Raw genomic sequence first — 23,448 nt, 5'->3', positions numbered from 1 at the left:
GGGGTGCATACTATATGTAAATAAAAACATTATTCAGATATAAACAGATAATGTGCTCTAAACAGATATAAAAATGTTTGCAGTAATATCCACAGTATTTAGCTGTTTTTTAAACTCATTTGGACTATTTTTTTTTCTTTTTTAAGGCATGATTAAAAAACAAATTGTGTTTTATAAATGTATCAGTTTAGGTACAAGGTTAAATATTATTTTGTATATTTGGAACATTTTATTTTACATGTCCCTCGGTTTTATAACAATATTGTGGAAATTAAAGGAATATGCAGGTATTTAACGGTATATATGTTTGGATACTTATATAGTTTTTAATTTGCAAATATTCTTGATAAATTAGACTCTTAACAGTTATTTTAACAGACAGAAAGTACAATATATCAGAAAATGAAGTTGTTCATTCAAATGCTATAATGAGTCAGCGTCTATCAACAAATGAATACCTTACTTTTTTAACCAAAAATCTCAGGAAAATTTTGCATAACTTCCTAAAAGTAGCTGCACATTTCAGTAGCACATTTCTTTGAAAATGTTATGTTATTAGGTAGTATATGGAAAATGCACTTGTTTTTTGCAAATTAAAAACTATGTATGAACCCATGTATAATGAGATGAGGTCCTTATTAAACTAAACTAACTCAGCACTAATAATATAATAATTATAAAATAATTATAAATTATAAACATAATAGCATCACATTTAAATGTTTTCTTATAATTTGTACCAAGTTGCACCACTCTCTCTGAAAATGATCCATTAAATACCTGCAAATGACTCAGAAAATAATACAATAATAGGACCTGTAAAATAAAGGGTTAGCATATAAAGTCTGCAGCTACAGTATACATATACATATTCAGTATGTATGAGTGTAATAAACATAACCCAGAAAATGAAAAACACCTTCCTGTCTAGGCCTTGCCTGATTTTGGTATAAATATGGTATATTTGTGATATAAATAAACACAAATACAGATAGTGGCTTTACATCCCTAGTGTATACACACAGTGTATGACTACACAAACAAATAAGAGGAAAACAATACGGATGTGAGGCTGAGGAGGCATTTTTGGGTGACAGATGACAGATCCAAAGCTTTATTGCTGCAGGGTAGAGGCTGTAATTCAGAGAGAAGGCCTTGTGGCAAATGCCTGAGGGCGGTAGTAAAAACAGAGAACATCTATCTGAGTCGCAGACTGCCTGGAAATAAAAAAAGAAGTCAGAGGAAAAAGGAAACTGAGACAAACAAAAAAAAGGAGAGCGCAGAGTGAGAAAATGAGAAGAGGGAGGAAGTGGAAAGAAGGGAGGGAAGTCCATTTGGGAAAGCTCCTTGTCATTTTCCTGACCTCTACATCTCACCAGCTCTGCACTTGTCTTCCTTCTACAACTTGTTTTCTGTTCGTTCCGGTTGACCTGGCTTCACCCCAACATCGCCGCAGCACACTTCCTCTCTCTTCATTTCTCTCTTTTCATTTGATCTTGACCTCCTCCTCTTCTTTTCCTTCTTTGAATCTGTACTGTCACATCTCTCCTGCTTTTTTCTACAGTTATTGCTATCTTTCTTCTCCGTTTCAAGCAAGAGAAACTAATACATAAATAAAAGACAGAAGACAAAAGTGGGGTTGAAAGAATGACACACACACACACACACACACCATTTCTCTCTATCAAGCAAGTTTTTTTCAATTATAAAGAAAAGTTTCAAGTTTCATATGTTATATAAAGTGTTATGTAAGTGTTTTTTTTAGGCTGTCCATGTCAAGTTTCCTAACCTATTTCAGTTTCCAACCCTGTGCTCTGCCTTCCTCTACAAGGGGGAGAAAAAAATGATGGAAACAGAGTTGTATTTGGAGCCTGTCTGCTGTATAATGACCTATGCATCACTCCAGTCTCAATATTTATTTTTTCTCTCTTTCCCTTTCTTCCTCACAGTGGATGGATGCATCGACTGGTCGGTGGATCTTAAAGAGTACCATGTTCTGGCCGGTGAACCGGTACGGGTGAAATGTGCCTTGTTCTACAGCTACATCAGAACCAACTACACCATGGCTACCAACGCCAAGCTGCGCCTCATCTGGTACAAGAACAAAGGAGATGCAGAGGTAAGCTGACTCGGAATCAGAGTTGATGAAGAAGGGAAGTGTGGGTGTAATGGTGCGTTCCTGTTGTACTCAGAAGTTGGAATTTTCTGAATTCCCAATTGGAAATTTCAATTGGAACGCCCCCTGAAGTCAGATTTCTGACTCTGAAAGTCTGAAGAACCTCACTAGCTCCATCCTCAAAATCCAAGATAGCTGTCCTGTGCATCAACAGTGTGAAAGCTGTAGTAATATCCTGTTTATTGGCAGTTTTGTCTTATTTGTGTCTCATTAAATCATTTGTACACACAAAACTACCCAACTTCTATCTGTGGACATGTTCCTACAGTGTTTGTATGTGCAAAATACAGTGAAATGCATTGATGTCAACTGGTATTGCTACCAATGGCTAACCTGGCTAGATCTGGTTTTCCTTCAAAATTTGAACCTTACAAACTTGGGTGTGACGTCATTCCCAGCTCCGACTTCCAACTTCCGAGGTAAATGGAACGCAGCATCAGTAGCTATTCTAGTCCAGGACTGTTTACTCAAAGCAAAACAGTTTTTTTCAGGATTAATGTTGACTTTATGATCTCAGTGGATGATAGTTCATTTTCTTAGATCCTTTGTGCTGGTATGAATCAGTGGATGAGTTGGTATACTTGGTGTCTTTATCCCCTTGATTCAGATGTTTTTAACACAGAAAAGTTCAAGCAAACCAAAATGCATCACCACAAGCCACATGAGAACATTCACTCCGCTCATTGGTCAGATCTGTCTGAGCAAGAGTCTCTGACTGTCAGAGAAATAATGAAAACACAGGAGGAAGGTCCTAAAGAAAATCCTCTGGCCAACCTACTTTGTAGCCCTAGTCCAAATCCGATATTGGGTCATTCTCTGTCTAGATGCTAGCAGTCAATTTCACTCATCCTCACTCCAGTATGCACAGCACACCTGTTCTGTGGTTTTGGTCCGACTTTAGTGTGATTGCTGTGTTCAGCCCTGTCCAAACGAGTTACACCAGGAGCAAAAGGAACCAGATTCCCATTCAACAGTACTAAAGAACTAAGATTTGAAAACACCCTTTGTGACTTTTCAGGTGGGAAGAATCCATTTACAGAATCCATTTGAGAAAGGTCAATACAAAGGTTAAAATAAAAGATGCAATAGGATTTCCTCGACCCTCACCAATTGTAGTGTTGCTCAGAAGCAGTGTGGCCAGTGCTGTCACTAATGACTGGAGGCAATATTGCCTTTGCCTTTGAGTATGTTGAGTTCGTATTACAATCTAAATTATATATATATGATCACTTGATGATATATATGTTCTTTTCTGAACTAGGTTACAAAGTGCTTTGCAAATAAACAAGTTAAGAACAAAATATACAAATAAAATATAACATTATCAGGTAATGTACGATAAGTTAACCTTAGTTTGATCTCCACTGGTAGGTCAACCCACAGTCTAGGAGCAATATAACCAGGAACAAAGGCCATTAGATCATTAAAAGGTATGCAGCTGCATTTTCATAGATGACAGGATTTTCCCAGGTAGGCATCATCCATCACAGCCCTTGGGCAGGGTACCATCTGATTGGTTGCTTTTGATCAAAAGTCCATCTGCCACCTTTCTGACCAACTTTTCAAACACAGATTGGGTTTGTTGTCCGAGAGTGTCACTTAAAATGAAGCTAGAGTGGTCTGGTTGAAGTTTAAGCTTGGCTATTAACTGCTTTCTTTGGGATTTTGCTTGTGTGTGTATGTGTAAGTGTGTGTGGCTGAGTAATAGCCAATTCACAGAAAGGAGAGGCACTGATAAATCACACTGTGGTCCTGTGTATTACAAGAAACATCACCCTCCTTTCCCAGCAATGTGGTTTACACGTGTTGATTATAAAACGGGACTTTTACATTTACAACTGACAATAATATGCATCTTCTGTACATTGAAACCTGAGTCCTATACATTAAATCCCCTTTTTAATGTATTTTTGGTGCCTTTACATTTAATTGAAAGCCTTTCTGCTCTATCATAATTCCATTACCTAAGCCAGTGTCAGAGAGGAGGGCCATTAATTCCCGTCTTTGTACAGAAAACCCATATCTAAAAATCGAAATGGTAGTCAATAGTTTAATTTCAATAGTTTGCATACTGTTAATTTCACATTTTGCTCACTAATGTTCTTTGTAGGAGCCCATCATCTTCTCAGGCCACAGGCTGAGTAAAGAAGACGACTCCATCTGGTTCAGATCTGCTGAAATGGAGGACAATGGATTCTACACATGTGTACTAAGGTAATTTGTGTTTGTATGTGAGTGTGTTTGTATGTGAGTGTGCCTTGACCACTCTTTGACCACTCAAAGCACTTTTACACTACATGTCACATTCACCCATTCACACACATTCATACACTGATGGCGGGGGCTACCACGCAGGGTGCCAACCTGCTCATCAGGAGGGACATAACCATTCACACACATTCACAGGGTAGTACTGGGTTAATTTTTACCACAAACTTAAAATTACAATAAATAACCAAAGATGGGTCTGGGGTGCCACCTGTGGTTTTACAAGGAAGCACAATTTTGGAATTCTTTCTGCTTGAGCTGGACAAATTGTTCATGCCGCTTCTCGAAAATCAAATAAACCAGACAGCTCCTCTTCCCGGCTGGAAGCTAGGTCAAAGTACATTGAACAAAACACAGATTTTATTTGGAAGTTACTCTTCCAGGCACAACACATTTGATTCATAAGAGTAAATAAACACCATAAAGATTTTACCAGCATGCAAAAAGAAATATTCTTGACCCGAGTCTGACCCGCAGCAGCGCTCTTAGAGTTGCCTCTGTATTGATGATTTCCTCACATGGTAACAACCTTGGACCAGATGTCTGACTTGTGTTATGTGTTTACCCAGACGGCCCATTTGCATTGCATGGGGGGAAAAAACAGCACTATTTCTGTTGTCTAAATAAAAAGAATGTAGGATTTTATTTAAAACTGCTCCGTGCCCCCCCTGCCCTCAGTAATCAATACTTCATAACAAAAATATTACTGTTTTATTATCAAAATAAAAATGACTACATTCATCATGAATATATCCAGTTTACTTGAATTCCTTTCATACAGTTTAGTCAGTCCATCTCACATGAGATTATTTTCAAAAAGCCATTCTATTACTTCATTATGTTTGCTAAGGTGTGTTCAGAATATCAAACATTTGTCTTGTGTTTAGGTGTTGCAGGTGTGTATGTGTGTGCCAGTTATGTGGAAAGATGCCAGTTTAATAAATTGAATATTTACAAGATGGCTGTTGGCACCACGGCAGAATTTGGCCTGAGTCCTGTGTGGTCCTTCAGGGATGCGCGTGTGTGTGTGTGTGTGTGTGTGTGTGTGTGTGTGTGTGTGTGTGTGTGTGTGTGTGTGTGTGTGTGTGTGTGTGTGTGTGTGTGTGTGTGTGTGTGTGTGTTCTTTGTTTGATATTATGGTTGTGGGGTACCAACCTGTGTGTAGCAGTTGGCTTTGTAGCCTACAACAAGGCTTACAGCTTGCTAGTGGATTGTGTGTGTGTGTGTGTGTGTGTGTGTGTGTGTGTGTGTGTGTGTGTGTGTGTGTGTGTGTGTGTGTGTGTGTGTGTGTGTGTGTATAATTGTGTATGTGTCTGCTGTATTATTCAAACTAATTAATGGATTTGCTGTGTTTTTAGTTCGACTTAAAGACAAACATTTAAAATGATTGTTTTACAAATTGAACAGCTTTGGGAGGCTTGCTGCTTACACTGATATACATTGTTTTGCCATAGTGTGCTTTCCAAAATCTCTTCAAATAAAGTTTTTAATAATAAGTTGGCATAAGCTCTAATCAGACTTGACAAAATTATGAGAATAAAACCTCAGTGGAAAATACTGAAATTGTCCTTTCATTTTTGCCTATTCGTGGGTAAATAAGCTCAACTTAAACTGTAGTGGAAACCACTTTTAGCCTCTACCACTGGCACGGGCAGGACTAGTATTTTGTCAAATTAGGACAGTATTTCACTTTCACTTCCTGTTGAAGATAATGCTTACCCATCTGGTGCTGATCTCCTTTGCTCAAAGGATAATTTCTGTTAATTACAACTACAACTGACAGAAGAAAAACATGAAAATACCAATTTAAAGATTTTAATCACATCTCACAACCATAATCGTTGGATGAAGTTTCCTCATTCTTCTGGTAGCCCAAAGAGCTATCTCCATGACAACTGACTAAACCCCATTTGCGGCTACGGTACTTAAAAAAAAATATGTGTCCAACATCAAGACTCTAAACTCAGGTATAATACAGCCATCTGATATTTAAGAGATAATAGGCTACCTGAAAAGTTGTAAATTACACTTCTACAATGGATGAGGCCCATCTGTGCTTCATCTCAAGTGTCTGGTTATGTTGTCAACTTACTCAAGGTATAAATCCACACAGCTGCCAATGAGAGTCAAACACCTTCTGTGGCCATGTTATTATATAACACATTACTGTTTCTGAGATCTGTGAGCATGGAAACATCTTTTACAAGAAGTCTGAGATGGCAACAACCGTCATAGTTAGTAAAAAAAGACGTTAAAATTATTACTTAAAGGTGCAGTGTTTAGGATTTAGTGGCATCTAATGATAAAAATAATAATACATTTTATTTGTAGAGCGCTTTTAACAATACTCCTGTAAAGAGATGCTTTACAGGAGCAGGGTCAATTTAAAACAATAAAACCATACAGGATAAATAAAAACACAATCAATAAAAGCTATGCAGAGAAGAAGAAACCAAACAAATACCAAACAAACAAAAAAAAAGCACTGAGGTTGCATTTTGCAATTGAGTATCCCTCCCCCTACACTTCCAACCATTACAGGACAATGTGTGTTGGCTGTAAAACTACTAAGAAATGTGAAAGGCCCTCTCTGGAGCCATTGTTTTGTTTGTCCATTCTGGGCTACTGTAGAAACATGGCAGTGAAACATGGCAGCCTCTGTAGAAGAGGACCCACTCCCTATGAAGATATAAAGGGCTTAATCTAAGGTAACAAAAGCACAATTCTTATTTTCAGGTGATTATAGACTAATTTCAACATATTCATAAATATTATATTCTGCCTAGTCCTTTCTGCTACAGCTCATTAAATTCTAAACACTGCACCTTTAAACTACGGTAAACATACATCAATCACAACTTTGACTTGCTGTACTGTCTGTGTTTCTGTAAGAGTGCAATTTTCATGTTTAAGAGGTGAGAATCTTTTTAAATCCTTTTTGTTTTAGCTCCAAATGAAGTTGTTTAGATAATCTGTTTAAAACCCTGTCAAACTTCCTTGTTGCAATGTTGCCAGTACATTATCATCATACCTACTGGGAATGATGGCCAAAACTATCAAAAATAAGACCTCAGGCTGTATTAAAGCAGACTTATTCTTTAACCTAAGAGGATGAATGTATTTGATGTTTTCACTCCTCCTGCCTTACACTCCAGTAGGCCAGCCTTCCTGTTGCTTCATGCCATAAATCAACATCTCCCCTCTCCACTTGATCCTGTTTGTCTTCCTCCTCCGCACCTGATACCTTCACCTCCTTCACCATCTCCCGTTTCTTTTCCCTTTCCAGCTCCCCTCCCCACCCCCTTTTCACCTTCTCCCTCCTACTCCGCACCTAATCTACCTTCCCTTCATCTCAACAACAGCAGCTGCCTCCATCTTCTACACCTCTTCCTCCTCCTGTTTTTGTTCCTCTGCATCCTGCCTCCTCTTCCGTCTTCCTCCCAGTCTCTCTCTCTCTCTCTCTTTCCCTCTCTCCTGTTTCTCCCGCTTTCCTTTCTCCCCATCATCATCCTCCCCCTCGTCCTCCCCTGCTCTGCTCTCCGCCCACCTCCTTTTCCTGCCAGAGTTTGACACCTATCCTCCTTAATAAGCTCTCACTCCCTCTCTCTCTCTCTCTCTCTCTCTCTCTCTCTCTCTCTCTCTCTCTCTCTCTCTCTCTCTCTCTCTCTCTCTCTCTCTCTCTCTCTCTCTCTCTCTCTCTCTCTCTCTCTCTCTCTCTCTCTCACTTTTTCTGTCTCTCCCTCGCTCTCTCAGCATGACAACCTAATTAGGGCTTGGTGTCTGTCATTGTCTCAGGGTCTCTTATTAACATACACACACACACACATATACACACACAGGCACAGTACCTCCTGTCCTGGTGGGGAGCTACCAAGTGGATAATATTATATTACTAATAGGTTTTAGCTAGATTGTGTTACTACTACATACAAGCGGCAGGGAAAATGTACTTCAAATGTATTTATCACCCTTGATATTATGCATATTATGTTGTACGCCTACTCCCATCACTTGAGATAAAAGTCACTTTTTTCAGAATTAATTCAGAGCTTTCCACCTGCACTCACATCTGACTGACATAAGATAAAGTCAAGTTTATGCAGGGACAATAAAAACATTCAATTCATCTCAATTGTAGCCGCAGGTTATGATTCATCTTTGCAAGCTGAGTTTTAAACTTCATTCATCTCCATACGCTGCCAAGGTTTCACAATACATCTTCTGTCCAAAGACGTCAACCTTCCAGGTATTGGTGCGATGTTTCACCTCGACAACTGTACTGCTTAGTCGTTTTGCAGATGACTATAAATGGTTTGCCTTGATGCCAGTCATCCATTGAACTGCAAGAGAGACAATCCGATAGTCCAGAACCACACGAGTGAGTCTTTACTTATGGGCACAGCAGTTGTTTGAGCTAGAAGCTCATATCAGCATGCTAACAAGGTCACAAAGACAAAACTATCATGGCATTTATTACCAGGTAATGTTTACCATATTCAGCATTTTAGTTTAGCATATTAGCACGTGAATATTTGCTAAATAAACACAAAGTAAAACTGAGGCTGATGGGAATAGCATTAGGTATTTGGTTGAAACCAACCAACCAAGTATTGGGCTGATTAAATGTTTGCACTGATGATGATGATGATGATGATGATGATGATGATGATGATGATGATGATGATGATGATGATGATGATGATTATGATGATGATGATTAGATTAGATATTTTATTTCGAATGTGTGAAAGAAGAAAAAACAAAACAAAAACAACATATATATATTTTTTAAATCAATCATCAATGATGATGATGATGATGAAAATAATAATGATAATAATAATAATAATAATAATAATAATAATAATAATAATAATAATAATAATAATAAGACAAAAAAGAAGGGTTAGGAAGAAGAAACTTTATTTCTATAGTACCTTCCCAAACGGAGGTTACAAGGTGCTTTACATAATACAATATACACAATTTAAGCAAAATAAAATGAACAGAATATCATACCCAAAAACACAATAAAAAACAATGGTCAAGCATAAATAAATGAAAAAAATATAAAATGAACACTCTAAACAATTAAAAAACAATTCTACAATATTACAGAAATGCCGGTCTGTATAGGTGGGTCATGGTGCTCGATTAAACATTCATGGATGACCAAAATTCTCACTATTCATCCCCTGGGGGGACTCCTGAATCTGTGCACGAAATGTCAAGGCAATCCAGGTTGTAAAGATATTCCACTAAAAGCCAAAAATGTTGAGTTGCAAGTGTTGCCAGAGGAAAAGTCAGGGGATCCCCAAAGTCAAGAGGCTTTGCCTATTGGGGACCATGAATATCTGCACAAAATGTCATGGCAATCTCACTGAATGGCGCAGCTGTGGCTCAGGTAGCATGGGTCTTCAACTGATCACAAGGTTGGCAGTTAGACCCTCAGCTCCTCTTGTTTGCATATTGAGGAGTCCTTGGGCAAGATACTGAACCCCATATAGCTCCCAACACCTTGCATGGTAGCTCGTTGTACTCGGGGTTTGCAGGGGAGTGGGAGTGGCTTTGGATGAAGGCATTTTACACTATAAATTCCATCCATATACATCACCATCCTTAGATATGCCTTTCTAGCATGGCTAAAAAGACAAAAAAAATAGATATGATATGCTGGACAGTGTAACTACAGCATCAGGATGGCAGAGGAGGCTGTTGTGTTGAAAATCTATTTCATTCCATCAGCGTCTCTATATTGGTCTCTATCCCCTGTTGTTCTTTTACTTACTTACTTACTTATTTTGTCCATCTGTCCATTCATCTATAGCCCATCCCGCTCCCACCAATCAAACCATCCATCCATTCATCTGTCCACGCCTTATGCTTGTCAGTGGTGATAGATGTGCGTGTGACGAGATGTCTATATCGTCTCTACTGAATTAACAAGCCGTAACAGAGAGGTTCAAGGGGAAAATGACAAGCTTTTCTGAAATTTTCTCTCCTCTATACCTTCTGTTTTTGCTTTAGTCTTCTTCTATTACCTTGATCTCCACTGCAGCAGCCACTTGCTTTGCTCCTGAGTTTGATTTTTAGAGGTGTACACAAGTTCCATTTCTGCAGGTTTTGTTTTTACCTCCATCTATGAGTAGTGGGTGTTTTACACTACACTTTACAAATCTCTACTCTGCACTGTGATTCCTTGGGGCAGTTTGGCTCTCTTTGCTTTGTGTGTTCAGCCATCGTGGCTGTTATTGGTCAAGAAAACTACTGAGTTCTTCTTTTGTGCATTACAAAAAAACGTGTAAATGTAATAAGCATCACATCTCCAAGAGTGTGACTTAGCAAGATCTCAGAGACACAGTTGCATTAAGAGGGTACGGTAGTGAAAAGAGGCTTTTGACTGACAGATGGTGTAGAAGGATCTCTTCTCTCTTTGCCAATGTGTTTAGTTAATGCCGGCTGGGACTGAGTGGTATAATCTTTGGATGAGTTCACACTGGAGTCATATCCAATGTTAGTCAAAAAATAAATATCACAGGAACTGTTTGTTGTCTCATCTTGTTTTTAAGGTGAAAAATCAAAGTTGAATTCATAAATACTCCTTTAGCCTGAGGCAAAATGATTGCCATTCACGTTCAGCACTGATCCTCCGCGTGACCTCTACAAAGAGTTGAGGCTTTTTAATTCATGCAGTATGCCCTGGGTCTGCCTTGAGCCTTGGAGCTGCCAGCAAGTGATACTGTATGTCTTATCCTCTCAGAGGTCATCGACAAGCCCCTGAAGCACTCAGACATCCTGCCTTCACTTTGTTCTAACCAGGGATATCAGTCTGAATATAGAAGAATACAAGCTTGTGATTCAACGGCTGTTGACTGCTGGCCAAAAACATCATCTCATTTGATGCTGTCAATAGATTGCTAGTTTTGCGATACAAATGTTAGCCTGGTTTCAGACTTGTGAGTCACTGCCCATGTTTCCAAATAGATGCTTGCAGTATTCATAGCTGTTCAATCCATCAATCCATTAAACTTTATTTATAGCACCTTTCATACAGGCTAGTATAGTTCAAAGTGTTTTACAATTAGTTGACTGACAAGCTGATAATAAGACAGAACAAGTGACCTAATAAAGAAAAGAAACAAAAACAAAGAACAAATTGAAAGTTGATAATTAAATAAATAAGTAAAACAAGAGATAATAAGGGAAAGGGTTTATTAAAAGTTAGAGTAAAAAAACTAGGTTAAAATAGATTAAAAAGACAAAAGAAAAGTAAAATAAAAATGAAGTTTAATAAATGCTGGACTAAAACAGCTATTCATAGCTCTTAGCACCAATTGGAGAATCAGGGGGGACTAAAAATGGATAATGCATAATTAGCTAGCAAGCTACACCCATGAATGTAAGAGACAGGAAAAAATGGACACAAAAATGCCCAAAAAAGGATGGAATTGCTGAACAGAAATAAAAATTATTTAATTAGGATAGCTCTTCTTGCTCCCTAGATATCACAACCCAAGCTTTGTGCCAACTGAAAATGAGTGTTGGAAATTTTAATTTGAGTGTAGCATCAAACACAAATTATTCTAATGGCATTAGATTTTGTTTGTAGAAAATGTAACTCAAATGTGTCACATTTATGTATGTTTTGCTGTCCTGTCCAATGCTTTAACAGAGGGCACCGAATTGGGCCATTTTAAAATCCCACACTGGATTTGCAATACATGCCTGATATGCACAAACTCACATAATTACATAAAAGAGGAAAAATTATAAAAGAGCAAATTCCATAAACAGCTTGTCGTATTTCTTAAATATAACCATCCTATGGGAAAATATGTGATAACTACTGGTTCAACCATTCAGGCTTGTTTACGGTTGTAGCCAGGGGTTAAAGTCGAATTTGGCAGGTGAGGGAACGCTAAGATCTTGTGCAGCTGTGCAGCGGGGAAAATGACTCACCTCAAAATAACTCCAAAATTGTTTTGTACTGTGAGCTCTTGTGGACTTTGTGTTTTTCTGTGTGGGCAGGCTTTGTGATCCGCTGACCTTCTTTTAAGCACCTACTTCTTGACTTTTTTTTTTTTTCTGGATCCCACTGGTCCAAAGGAAATCCAACAAAAGAAATCAACATCAGTGTCTGAGACCTTGTTGATTTGTAGTTGTGTCCACAGTGGCCTTGTTATATTGTTCATTTCAGAGAATCCTCTTTCAAAGCCAGCACTGCATACAGACAAGACACAACAAAGACAAGCAAAAATAGACATTTAACTAAAAACAGCTAACACAAAATAACATAAATATACACATTAGCATTAGGTCCATTGATCCAGATCTCCTGATTATGTCAGGGACTTATAGATGTATGGATTCGCTGTGATTACAGAGAACCTCTCAGTTCAGATCAGGCTGAGTTTCTGGTGACTGTAAAGCAAATATGCAAAATCCAGTGAGATTACTATAGCTCACCAGTTTAGCAGTGGAAAAAGCATTATGCTGAACTGGAACTATGTACTCACCAACTGTGCTATCCTCATCCTGTATCCATCAGACCTGGAGGATTAGAGGCCTGAGTGAAGGCCACTGCTGAGGTTTAGAGGTGATGTTGAGGAGGCTGAGCAGGTATCTGCAGTGTCTGTAGCTCCAGCTGCGCCTACTTCATCCTGCTGTCTGTGACTTTGCTTTTACCAAGAAAAATATAATCACATATATAAAATACATAATACATTCACAAACATATCTATCAGTCCTGCTTCACCATATGCTGCCTCATAATTCTTCAGCAGCTGAATGAACCTGAACTGATTTCAGACAGAGAAAGGCAGAACTATAGAAATCTGGATTTACTGAACCTGCAGCTGTTATCAGAGCACAAGAGATGGAGAGGAGGAGGAGGTAGGGTGTAAAGCATGAGAAAAATTAAATGAAAATGTAAAAGATGAACTAAAATCAGAATGTGCAACTGAAATCTCAACTTGCAAAAGGAAAAAACAAACTGTTCTGTCTTGCGTCTGTATCAGTCTGGCAAGAGTCCAGATCAGTGTCTGACAGCTCAGACAACAAGGAGCAGAATTCCCACACAAGTCATTTATGTAACTCACACTTCAAATAATACTGAGTTATCATCATCATTTATTTACTGAGTTACTGAGTGCACACCTGTGTCTCCTGCTTATCTGGCTTTGTTTATCTGAACCAGTTTATCTGTCTGACAACATTAATAATGGTTTACTGTCAGTCAGGAGACAGGAGAATGTTCATTTGTTGTTGCCCACTGTTGATATTACCAATGTTACCACATGTGGAGATTACCAGTAATTTTACATTATGAATATGACCGCTTAGGTGGAGATATGAGACAAAAATTGATAGATAAAACAACATTGTCTCTTACTGTTAATCCAGTTTGATAGCAGAGAAACAGCTGAATAAGTTTCATTGACCACAAAATACATAACATAACTCATTTACTCTCGTTTACTTCCTACGGAGTCAACAAGTGGAAATAAGGACAGCACCACTTTCCCAATTGTGTTTCACATTGTGGTCAGAGGGGGGATTACACCCAATGGTTTAACTGCAGGCTCATGTTGCATCCCCAGTCTACAGACCACAGCCAGACCCTTCTCCATGAACTGTCTTGACAATATTATGGAGTGGCTGTTGCTCAGGAGGTAGAGCGGTTGCCCCCAATCGGAAGAGCTGCGGTTTGATTCCCAGCTCCTCCAGTCCACATGCCAATGTGTCCTTGGGCAAGATACTTAAGCCCCAATGGCTCCTGAGTATGGATTAGTATGGGAGCTAGTTTCCATCTAGTGATCAAGTAGGCACCCTGCGTGGTAGCCTCTGTCATCAGTGTGTGTGAGTGAATGGGTGAATGTGATTTGTAGTGTAAAAGTGCTTTGAGTGGTCAAAAAGACTAGAAAAGGGCTATAAAAGTACAGTCCCTTTACCATTATGTATGAAACTGGCAATCAAATGTATTCATTTATTAATCGAAGGTGCCAGAAGCCGTTTTAGATCATTCCGGCCCACTTTAACCTCTGGTTGTGGCTGTAAAAATGAGTTTATACCACCACAGTTTCTACCACATGCTATATGGAATGTGGTCATCTGCATATAAAAAGACGTGATATGACCACCAAGCACATCAAACATAGCAAATTCACCATGTCACAGATTAAACACCAACATTTTGTTTTTAACATGTTTTAATGTCATGCTTGAGCAGCTAATTTAAAATGTTTGAATAGTATACACTACAGATAATGCCTTCTCGGTGAAACATGCCAACAGGTAAGTATGCCTTTAACCTATTGATTTTCAAATACTGCAGATCCCTAGTGTCTATTGTAGTGTTTGTATGAGCTCGAAAGAGAGGGCAACCTGAAGACACTGTTATAAAACCAAAGGTGAACAAGCATTAAAGGTGGAGTGACATTCCTTCTCATGAGACAATAACTGGAAAATAACATTGTCTGAGCCTTGAGCTGCAGTGAAAGAGAAACATGCACAAGGGAGTAGGAGAAAGAAATGAAAGCATGTGGGTGGGAAAGAGAGAGAAAGAGAGGAGGGTAAAGAGATAGTCAAGGAGAAAGTAGTTAAATTGGAGGGATGGGGAGAAAGGGTGAATAGACAGAGAAAAACAGGGGGAGGGGGCCCCGATAGAGAAGGTTGGATTGTACAGAGAGGCAGAGGGGAGTGTAGAGACAGCGTTGGACAAAATAGAGGAATGAGTAGAAGAGAAAAGAAAATGAAAAAATCCATTTTCTCTGCAGGTATAAGGACCTCAGTAGGGGGAGAAGGCATGCTGTGACTGGCCAAGACCCTCTATACTCCCACTATGATTAGGATACCAGCACACACAAAAACACACACACACAGACACATATCACTTAGCCAGAAATTGATACACACAGTGAGAGGTCTCAGTTTACTTTTGAGGCTGTGATGCTGCGAGACAGACTTTGCACCAAACCTGTATTGTGCAACACTCGATCGTCTCTGGGTGTCAGGCATAGAGAAAATCAAAAAGTAGAGGGATAAACGCACAAAGAGAACGAACAGAAGAGCCCGCGGAATGAGAAATGACAGAAGACAAAGCAGGACTCCAGGAGAAGAAAAATAATGAGTGTCAGATATTGAATGAGTTATGGTTAGATGAGAGATTTCATGCCTCTGGCTTTGCCCGTACTTCACTTCAACACGTTGCATTAGATGAAAATGCAACATGTTCTCTGTGTTGGAAAATGACTGACTAGCTGCCTTGAAAAGCTGGCCGGTTTCTGGTAAGGCGAGCTTGTGTATTGGTTGGCTGGCAGGTTGATTGGGTGGGTGTGCGGTCGGTTCATTCAGTGACATTTTTGGCAGGGTGGGTGGCTGGTTGGTTGGTTTGTTTTGGGTCGGGTAGCTGGAAAAGTGTCCAGCTGGCTTGTTGGTAGAAAGGCAGAAAAGGGTGGCTGGTTTCCTGGATGTTTGATGGTTGACTACGTGATTGGCTGCTGGACTTGCTAGTCTTTGATTGGTTTTTCAATTTGGCTGGTTTGTTGGCTATCTGTCTAATTGATTTGGTCTGTGGCGGTACTCACCAGAAAAAAACAATGGCATTGATTATGTGTACAAATACCTACAATGGCCTTGTTGCAACATTGCCTTAACAGGAACTTTTACAAGAGCCAAGGAACCTTTTCAGGAATTTAGGAACATGCCTACCTGAATATTAACCAGGGGAATCAGGGTCTAAATTTTGTTCCTCAGCCATACTTCCAGCTTCCTGATCAAGGTTTGCCGTGCTTAACATTGGTTATTGTTCAAACACAAACCTTGCAAATACTACAACTTGTGTCCATTCACACAGGGAAGCAATCACTGGCTGCCTGCTAAGACGAGGCATTTTTAACATTCCTTGTGATGTTAAAAACAAAGCTTTATAGTCAGCTTCCTGATTACTCTGAAGAGAGTGAAATAAAACAAGCATAATTGGTAGTTACATCCTAAAGCAGAAATCAATAACCATAAAAGACACTTAACACATCACTGCTGTTCTTGGAGACAGGTACACTGGAGTTTTCTCCGTTGCATCCATTACATCCATTCAAACAGCAGAATTGCACCACAGTGAATACAAGGAACAACACAATGGGTGCTTAACATTTGGCTAATGCTTCTCTCACTTATTTCTCTTCCTCGTGTCTTTGCTGCTCCCAGGGGGGAAATGAGAAACAGAGAGATGTGAGGATGGAGGAATTGAATTCACCAAATGGGACATCCTTGTTCACTCCAGCATCCTTTTGAGGGCAACATTTCAAGCCTAACTTTGAAGCCTAATAACTAGTGCTCCCATAATAAATGTGAATTTATTGCAGTGTTGGACTGTCATAAAATATGACTGATTGAAATAACACATAAATAATTACAATATTTGTTATGGAAATAGGGCGAGGACACAAGGGAGAGGTGAAAACAGCTATGAATGTTTTAAATTAAAAATAGACTAATTGGTTTTTGAAAGAACTCAGGTAAGTCTGACATCCTTCAAGGCTCAGGATGATATTATAGGAGTAATAATAATAACCAAGACTGTGTAACTGCATATGATTGTAAAGCTGATGAACCAAGAATCACTTGAAACATAAGAATAAGAAAAAAAGAAAGAAGAGAAGAAAAACCTTTTGGCTCATGACCAAAAGAGTGTTTCCATACCTTTATTCATGATACTACAAAGATTAAACATTTACATTATATATATGGATAGCAATAGAGCCGTGGTTTCCACACAGTTTTTTCTAGTTTCCCCTCAGATTAGCTGACCAATCAATAAAGACATAATCAAAGACGTGTTGCCTCCAGGTAAAAACAAAAAAAAGAAAATCAGCATAGGATACACCTGTGTTTCCTTTCACCAAGCTCCTCCAGGAACTTCCTCTCTCTTCATCTCCCCCGAGACACATTTAAAGGATTTGGACATCCCCTACGTTAGCAGACCTGTCACAGACCAGAGGAGAGAGATACAGAATAGAAAGCCCCCACTGATTCTGTTGTTGTTGTTCCTTGTAGGTGAAAATTACATCTCAAACTCCACTGCCATTTTACAATCTGAATTTAGTTTATGTGGCTCCATAGAAAGTAATTGGTCAAAGAAGGGGCTTATATATTTTCCCGACAGGTTACTTGTAGTCATGGTTGTATGAATAATAACTGTCTTCGCTCAGGAGCAAAGGCAGAAGAAGTGGGACATTGTAATACCTCTGCAAATCCTCTTAGAAAAGGAGTTTGGGTGGATGGTTGGGAATAGAAAGTGACTGATTTTTAAACTGCAGAACAAGGTTTGCTTTCTCTTACTGTTCATATTGGTTTCTTTGAACCATGACAACAATCTTTTCCTAACCATAACCAAGTAGTTTGAGTTGCCTACGCTTAACCAACTTGAACAGAGTCGACAGATCAAAAAATGCTCATATTAGTCATTTTAGAAGGCACTGGCAAACAACCAATGTTGTCTTGTAGTTGTAAGGATGACAGCTGATTAGTTTCATGACTAAAGGGTGGTTGAAAAAAACAAATTATTCTCACCTTCCATGAAGCAGTTTCACCTATTTGAAATTGTTGATGAAATTAGACAAAAGGCTGATTTCCATTTCCCCCCATTTTTTCTCCTGCAGGGAAGCCCACCCCTCCCTCCCTCCCTCTCTTTCAGCTATTCCCCTGTGGTATTTCTAGTAAGCTGAACCACCTGTCTCTCTTTGCATTAGAGGATAAAGCTACTCTCTGTGGACACTCACACACAAAAAACGCACACATCGTCGTCACCAGGGTGTTTTCTAATGCCAGCCAAATGTTTAACCTTTCTCTTCATCAGATTAACAGACTCGGAGCAGGAGATAAAGACAGTGAGTGGAGAGATGAAGAGCATGAGAGAGAGAGAGAGAGAGAGAGAGAGAGAGAGAGAGAGAGAGAGAGAGAGGGTGTGGGAGAGAAACAGACAATGATGGTAGGAGAGTAAAAAAGAGAGGAGGGAAAAGCGGAATAGGAGCAGAGAAGGAGAGAGCGGTCATTTGAAGTTTCTTTGGCAGTCCTCTATGACTTGGCAGCCATTGAGTCGGTACCACTCTCTTGCCGGTGTGGGCCAACATGTGCCAGTGCATGCCAGCTTGAGCTAGTGCCTGCCGCCCAAGCCAGTCTTTTTGAAAAAAAAAAGAGAAGAAGAAGAAGAAAAAGTAGGGCTTGGTTTTGACACTTTGATGTTCAAGGGGTTTTAAGGTGCTCTGAAATTCGATCTGACTTGGGAGAGATATGGAGGAAGGCAGAAGATGGAGGAGAAAGGAGGGCAAAGGAGGAGGTGTGAATACCAGGCAACCTGTGTGTCAGAGTGGTCTAGTGTTAGAAAGAGTGCTATGTAAAGCAAAGGTAGTTTGATCCTTACAACATTTATAGTTCAGGTCTACTGTATGTGTCCTTTATGAAGACCGGCATAGAGAACATTTAGCACAAAGTACAGAGTTATGAGTCATTGATTGTGGTCCACTGTAACAGAGCAGTATTCTTTGTCCATAGAGACCTTCTGCCACTTATTTTTTATTTTTACTGTGCAAATTGTACATGATTATTTATTGAATGCTCAGGACATCTCTGGGCATCAACCTTTATATGAAGAGAGTCCAAGCCTGCAACCAATACTGTCACTGCTTGCAATTTGGGCAATGATAACGCTTAGCATGCCAAAAATTGTTCAGTGTAGTGTATTCAATAGTTATAAGGCGAAGAGAAGGCAAGACTCACTCCAAAAACATAGCCAAAGCCAAACAGTCTCTGTGCTCGGCAAGCTGTTGATAGAGCTGTTCTTTCAATCATATTGCCAGACACAATGGCTAAATTGGACGATTTTATGAAACCCTGGATTATTTTCAATTCTTTTTTTTTTTCTTTCTATGTCCAATGCCAATATTTTGAAGTCTCACTTGCTCATAACAACTACAGAAGGTTAAGGTTTCGGTAAGATGGGGGATGCGGTCAATAAAAAGGCAAATCTTGATTGCAGGTCTCTCAAAGGACTGAAACTTCGGTCCCCCGCACGTAAATCTGATGTATAGGCACCCATTCACCATACCAACCTCCACATACTCACTTTACGACTCACTGTCTGATGTTGTCACTGTCTGACTGTTGGAGTTGGTCATCAATCGAGGTGCAGAATTGTAGAATCGACTGATATGCTCATAATCTTTAGGGCTAGTATATATTCAGATACTCAGGATATCTGCAGGTCCTCGGCAAAGGGTGTAAAATCCAGCTGTACTCGGATTTCCAAAGTTCAGAATTGAAGTGCAGGGGTCGGCAAAGTTCTCATTTCCATTTCCACACAAAGTCCAATATTTTAACCTAATTTGTCAAACTGCTTGTTGACTTACAGAACGTTTAGAAATGGTATTTTACCTACCTACCTTGACATTTAACCAAGCTTTAATTAAAAGAATAATTCAGTGCCTGAGATTGATATTGTTGTATTTAATGAACTGAATTAATATGAGAGAAATGATTGGTTTTGTGGAGTTGCAGAGTTTTGAGATACATAATAAATCAAATGTTGAAATGACAAAAATATTTTCAACTTCTTTCAACCTCTTTTTAGTTCCATAGCTATTTTTAAAGGTAAACAGACATATACATTATCATACAAACACATAAAGAGACATTTCCAGGCCTCATAGATACACAAAAAAGTACATAAACCTGTGCAGTCCACCACGAGCATAAATTCACAGAAAATTGCACCTACAACTTCATTTTAAAATACAGGCCTGGAGGTATAACCCAATCTGTACCTCACACAATGTGTCTTTTTACATCTTCACTCAATCTTAGCCTGCAGAAAATGCAAAGATGAATAAAGGAAGTTGTCTGTTTGACTTCAGTAATCTCATCATACTCTGTCAAAAGTGCAAAATTATTATTTACCTTCCTGTTTACCCTGAGGCAGACCATTTGCTCGAGTATATCTACCCACTGTTCATTTTTGTCCCGGAGCCCCATAGCGGGTTAAATGGTCACTGCTTTACAAAAACCTTTTTTTCATCAGCAATTCATTTTACAGTGATATACAGCATGAACAATAAGACTGTCAGCTCGTACATATTGTGAATGTTTCATGGTGGATGACATCAGCTCTCCCAAACACACAAATTCCAATTACCTAAAATGAAAAATGAGCTATAAATTAATCTCCCAATCAATTCTTAATCCACTGTATCGTCCCCACCAATAAATCAAGCGCGCCCTCCCTGCAATTACCCTCCTATGATCAGGGCAGGCTGCTGGAGGGTGCGTTGAGTTATGGCGCTAATACAGGGAGATGTATCCTGACCAGCAGGCAGCATGTTTATACCTAGACAAAGCTAAGGTTGTTGCTTATTGGTAACGACAAGTTTTGATCTGTATTTCACAGGTTGGGGTTGCTGAACTTACGCACGAAGGAATATGAGCACTCTGGTGGAAAATCCACACACAAACACACATAACCATGAGTAGATCTGTGCTTTTTTCACAATGTATTGACACTTGACCTGAAACTGAACAGAGCGTGAATTTTTACTTACACACAATACCTGACAAGCACCCATGTGCACACAGATACAGGGATTATACACAGGTCACACATTGACACAACATTAAACAAACACTCAGGGAGGATGACGACTGCCTTGAACAATTTTCATGTGTCAGTGAGTTGACACAGGCTTGTGTTTTATGTGCTAGTTGGTTGGTCTGTGCATTCTGTTGAGTAACTGTTTTTAAAAAAATCAGAAATGGTATTTCCACACAGTTTCAGTGTATTTTGATGCTGTTCTATTACTTACCTAGAAGGACATGCTTCTGTAAAATGACTCACAGTCGCACTCTGTTGTTATGACAAGATGTCTCAAGTAGCTGTAATATAAAAATAGTAAATTAATTTCTTACCAAATTCCCTTTATTAACAGCTTTTTCCTCACTCTGTCACCCCATCCCCTCCCTTTATAAGTCATTTTTAGTGTTTTAGTGTGTCTTTTATCTTGTGTATTTATTGATTGCAACTTTATTTTTAGTGAAGAGCTGCTGAAAAGATTTTCATTGTATTTCTGTACGTTGATAGAGATCTATCCATCCATCTTATTTATCTTATTTTATCAATCTATCTAAATTAGGCATGATCATGGCCACCATATGTTGGAAAATGTCTAAAATAAACCCTGAAAAGCAGGATTTAAGATCTCATTAATGTAACTGCTGATATTTCAGCTTGTTTGCTCATACATGCATCATATGAAGTATTTGTGTTCAGATACCGTACATGTGTATACAGTAATGTGTGTGTTCCTGTATGTGTGTCTCAGCATGCACAGGTGTCCACACTCTCTCTCTCTCCCTGCCTGTTAGTTAGATTGATAGTCAAATTAATCTGCAGCTCCGTCCAGGTATAAACACGCTGCCTGCAGGCCAGGATACATCCCCCTCTATTAGCGCCATAATTCAACCCACCCACCAGCAGACTGCCCTGATCATAGGGGGGTAATTGCAGGGAGAGTGAGCTTGATTTATTGACGGGGAGGATACGCTGAATTACAAGATGATTTGGAGATTAATTTATGGCACATGTTGCATTTTAGGTAATTGGAATTAGTGTATTTTGGAGAGCGCTCTGCCGCAAGCACAGACACACACACAAATATTACACAAACATGAAATATCAGCGTCCAGGAAAAGTACAGGGTGCCTGGAGATGTAGGGATATCAGTGCCTTGCTTGAAGACACTTTGGAAGTGCCTGTGCACGCTATAACAGATGTACAGCAATCCCATCAAATTAAGATCAGATTGTAATGATAAAAAAGCCATCTCAATACATGTGTTGTCCCAGTGTGATAGCCTCAAACGCTGCTTTCAACTTCAACATGAACGTATGTCATTTTAAGTTTAAGTGTTATTTGCTGTGTTCTCAGTTGATTTGTCAGTGGTGCTGCTAGCTCCATTGAACGATGTTTTCCCTCACACCTGACATCTGTTTCAGCATGGCAGCACATTTCTCATTTGTCTTAATAGATGCAGATACAATAGGGACACACACACACACACACACACACACACACACACACACACACAAACACACACACACATTCACAGCAGTAAGTGTGAGAGTGAGATTCCATGTTTTATTCATAGCTGTCTTCAAATGCAAAATAAAGGCGACCAACTGTACCCTTTCTTAGCCATGTTACAAAATAACAAGCTACACACTGCAGACTGTGTGTGTGTGTGTGTGTGTGTGTGTATGTGTGTGTGTGTTTGTGTGTGTGTGTGTGTGTGTACTATGCCTGGGCTCAACATAGAAACATGCTGATTACAAAAGGTTATGAATGTCAACCACTCACATTAAACACAGAATGGCAGCAACAAATCTTCCCTTTCACCTTGTTAAATGTCTTTTTTCTCCCCATTCATTTCCAGCAGGGCAGGATGCAGCTTCACTGGACAGTTTTTACTGGCATTAAATTGTCAAGTCTGGCCAAATTTATTCGTTAGGCATGTTTGCCAAAAACAGGTTTGCAACCAAAGACCCACACGGAGTAGCGGCGAACATACATTTAGAAAACCATGGGATAGGATGCGTCTATGGAGTTAACTACACTATGATGAATGTGGTGTTTGGGCATGTATCATTTAACAAAACTGAGAGTCTGCAGACATGCTAGGGGCTGTATGAGACTGCACAGCACTTAAGCAAAGAGATGCTTTAAGCTGCTAAATTCAGCATACTAATACGCTCATGAAGGCAACGCTAAAATGCTGATTTAGCAAGTATAATGTTCAGCATATCCGCCATCTTTCAACAATTTCTGTTAACATTTGCTAATTAGCAATAAAGACAAGGTATAGCTGAAGTTGATGGGAATGTATTTTTGCAGGTTATTTGGTCATAAACTAGTAATACAAGTACTAGTAAGTATTGGACACTTTTGAAGTTTGACCTATTTG

General features: G+C 39.2%; 1 protein-coding gene across 1 annotated transcript in view; it reads left to right on the top strand.

Moving 5' to 3' along the window:
• Positions 1 to 23,448, top strand: part of il1rapl2 (interleukin 1 receptor accessory protein-like 2) — a 346,643-nt gene that overhangs the window by 189,005 nt on the left and 134,190 nt on the right. Inside the window, exons 2-3 of the mRNA XM_062425656.1 lie at positions 1,950 to 2,119; positions 4,287 to 4,390. Of these exons, the coding sequence (XP_062281640.1) occupies positions 1,950 to 2,119; positions 4,287 to 4,390 (274 nt within the window). The remainder of the gene's footprint in view (positions 1 to 1,949; positions 2,120 to 4,286; positions 4,391 to 23,448) is intronic.

This window comes from Scomber scombrus, chromosome 9 (assembly GCF_963691925.1).
Source record: "Scomber scombrus chromosome 9, fScoSco1.1, whole genome shotgun sequence".
NCBI classification, from domain to species: Eukaryota; Metazoa; Chordata; class Actinopteri; order Scombriformes; family Scombridae; genus Scomber; species Scomber scombrus.
Note: the sequence above shows the minus strand (reverse complement) of the source record. Positions and strands in the feature narration are given on the sequence as shown.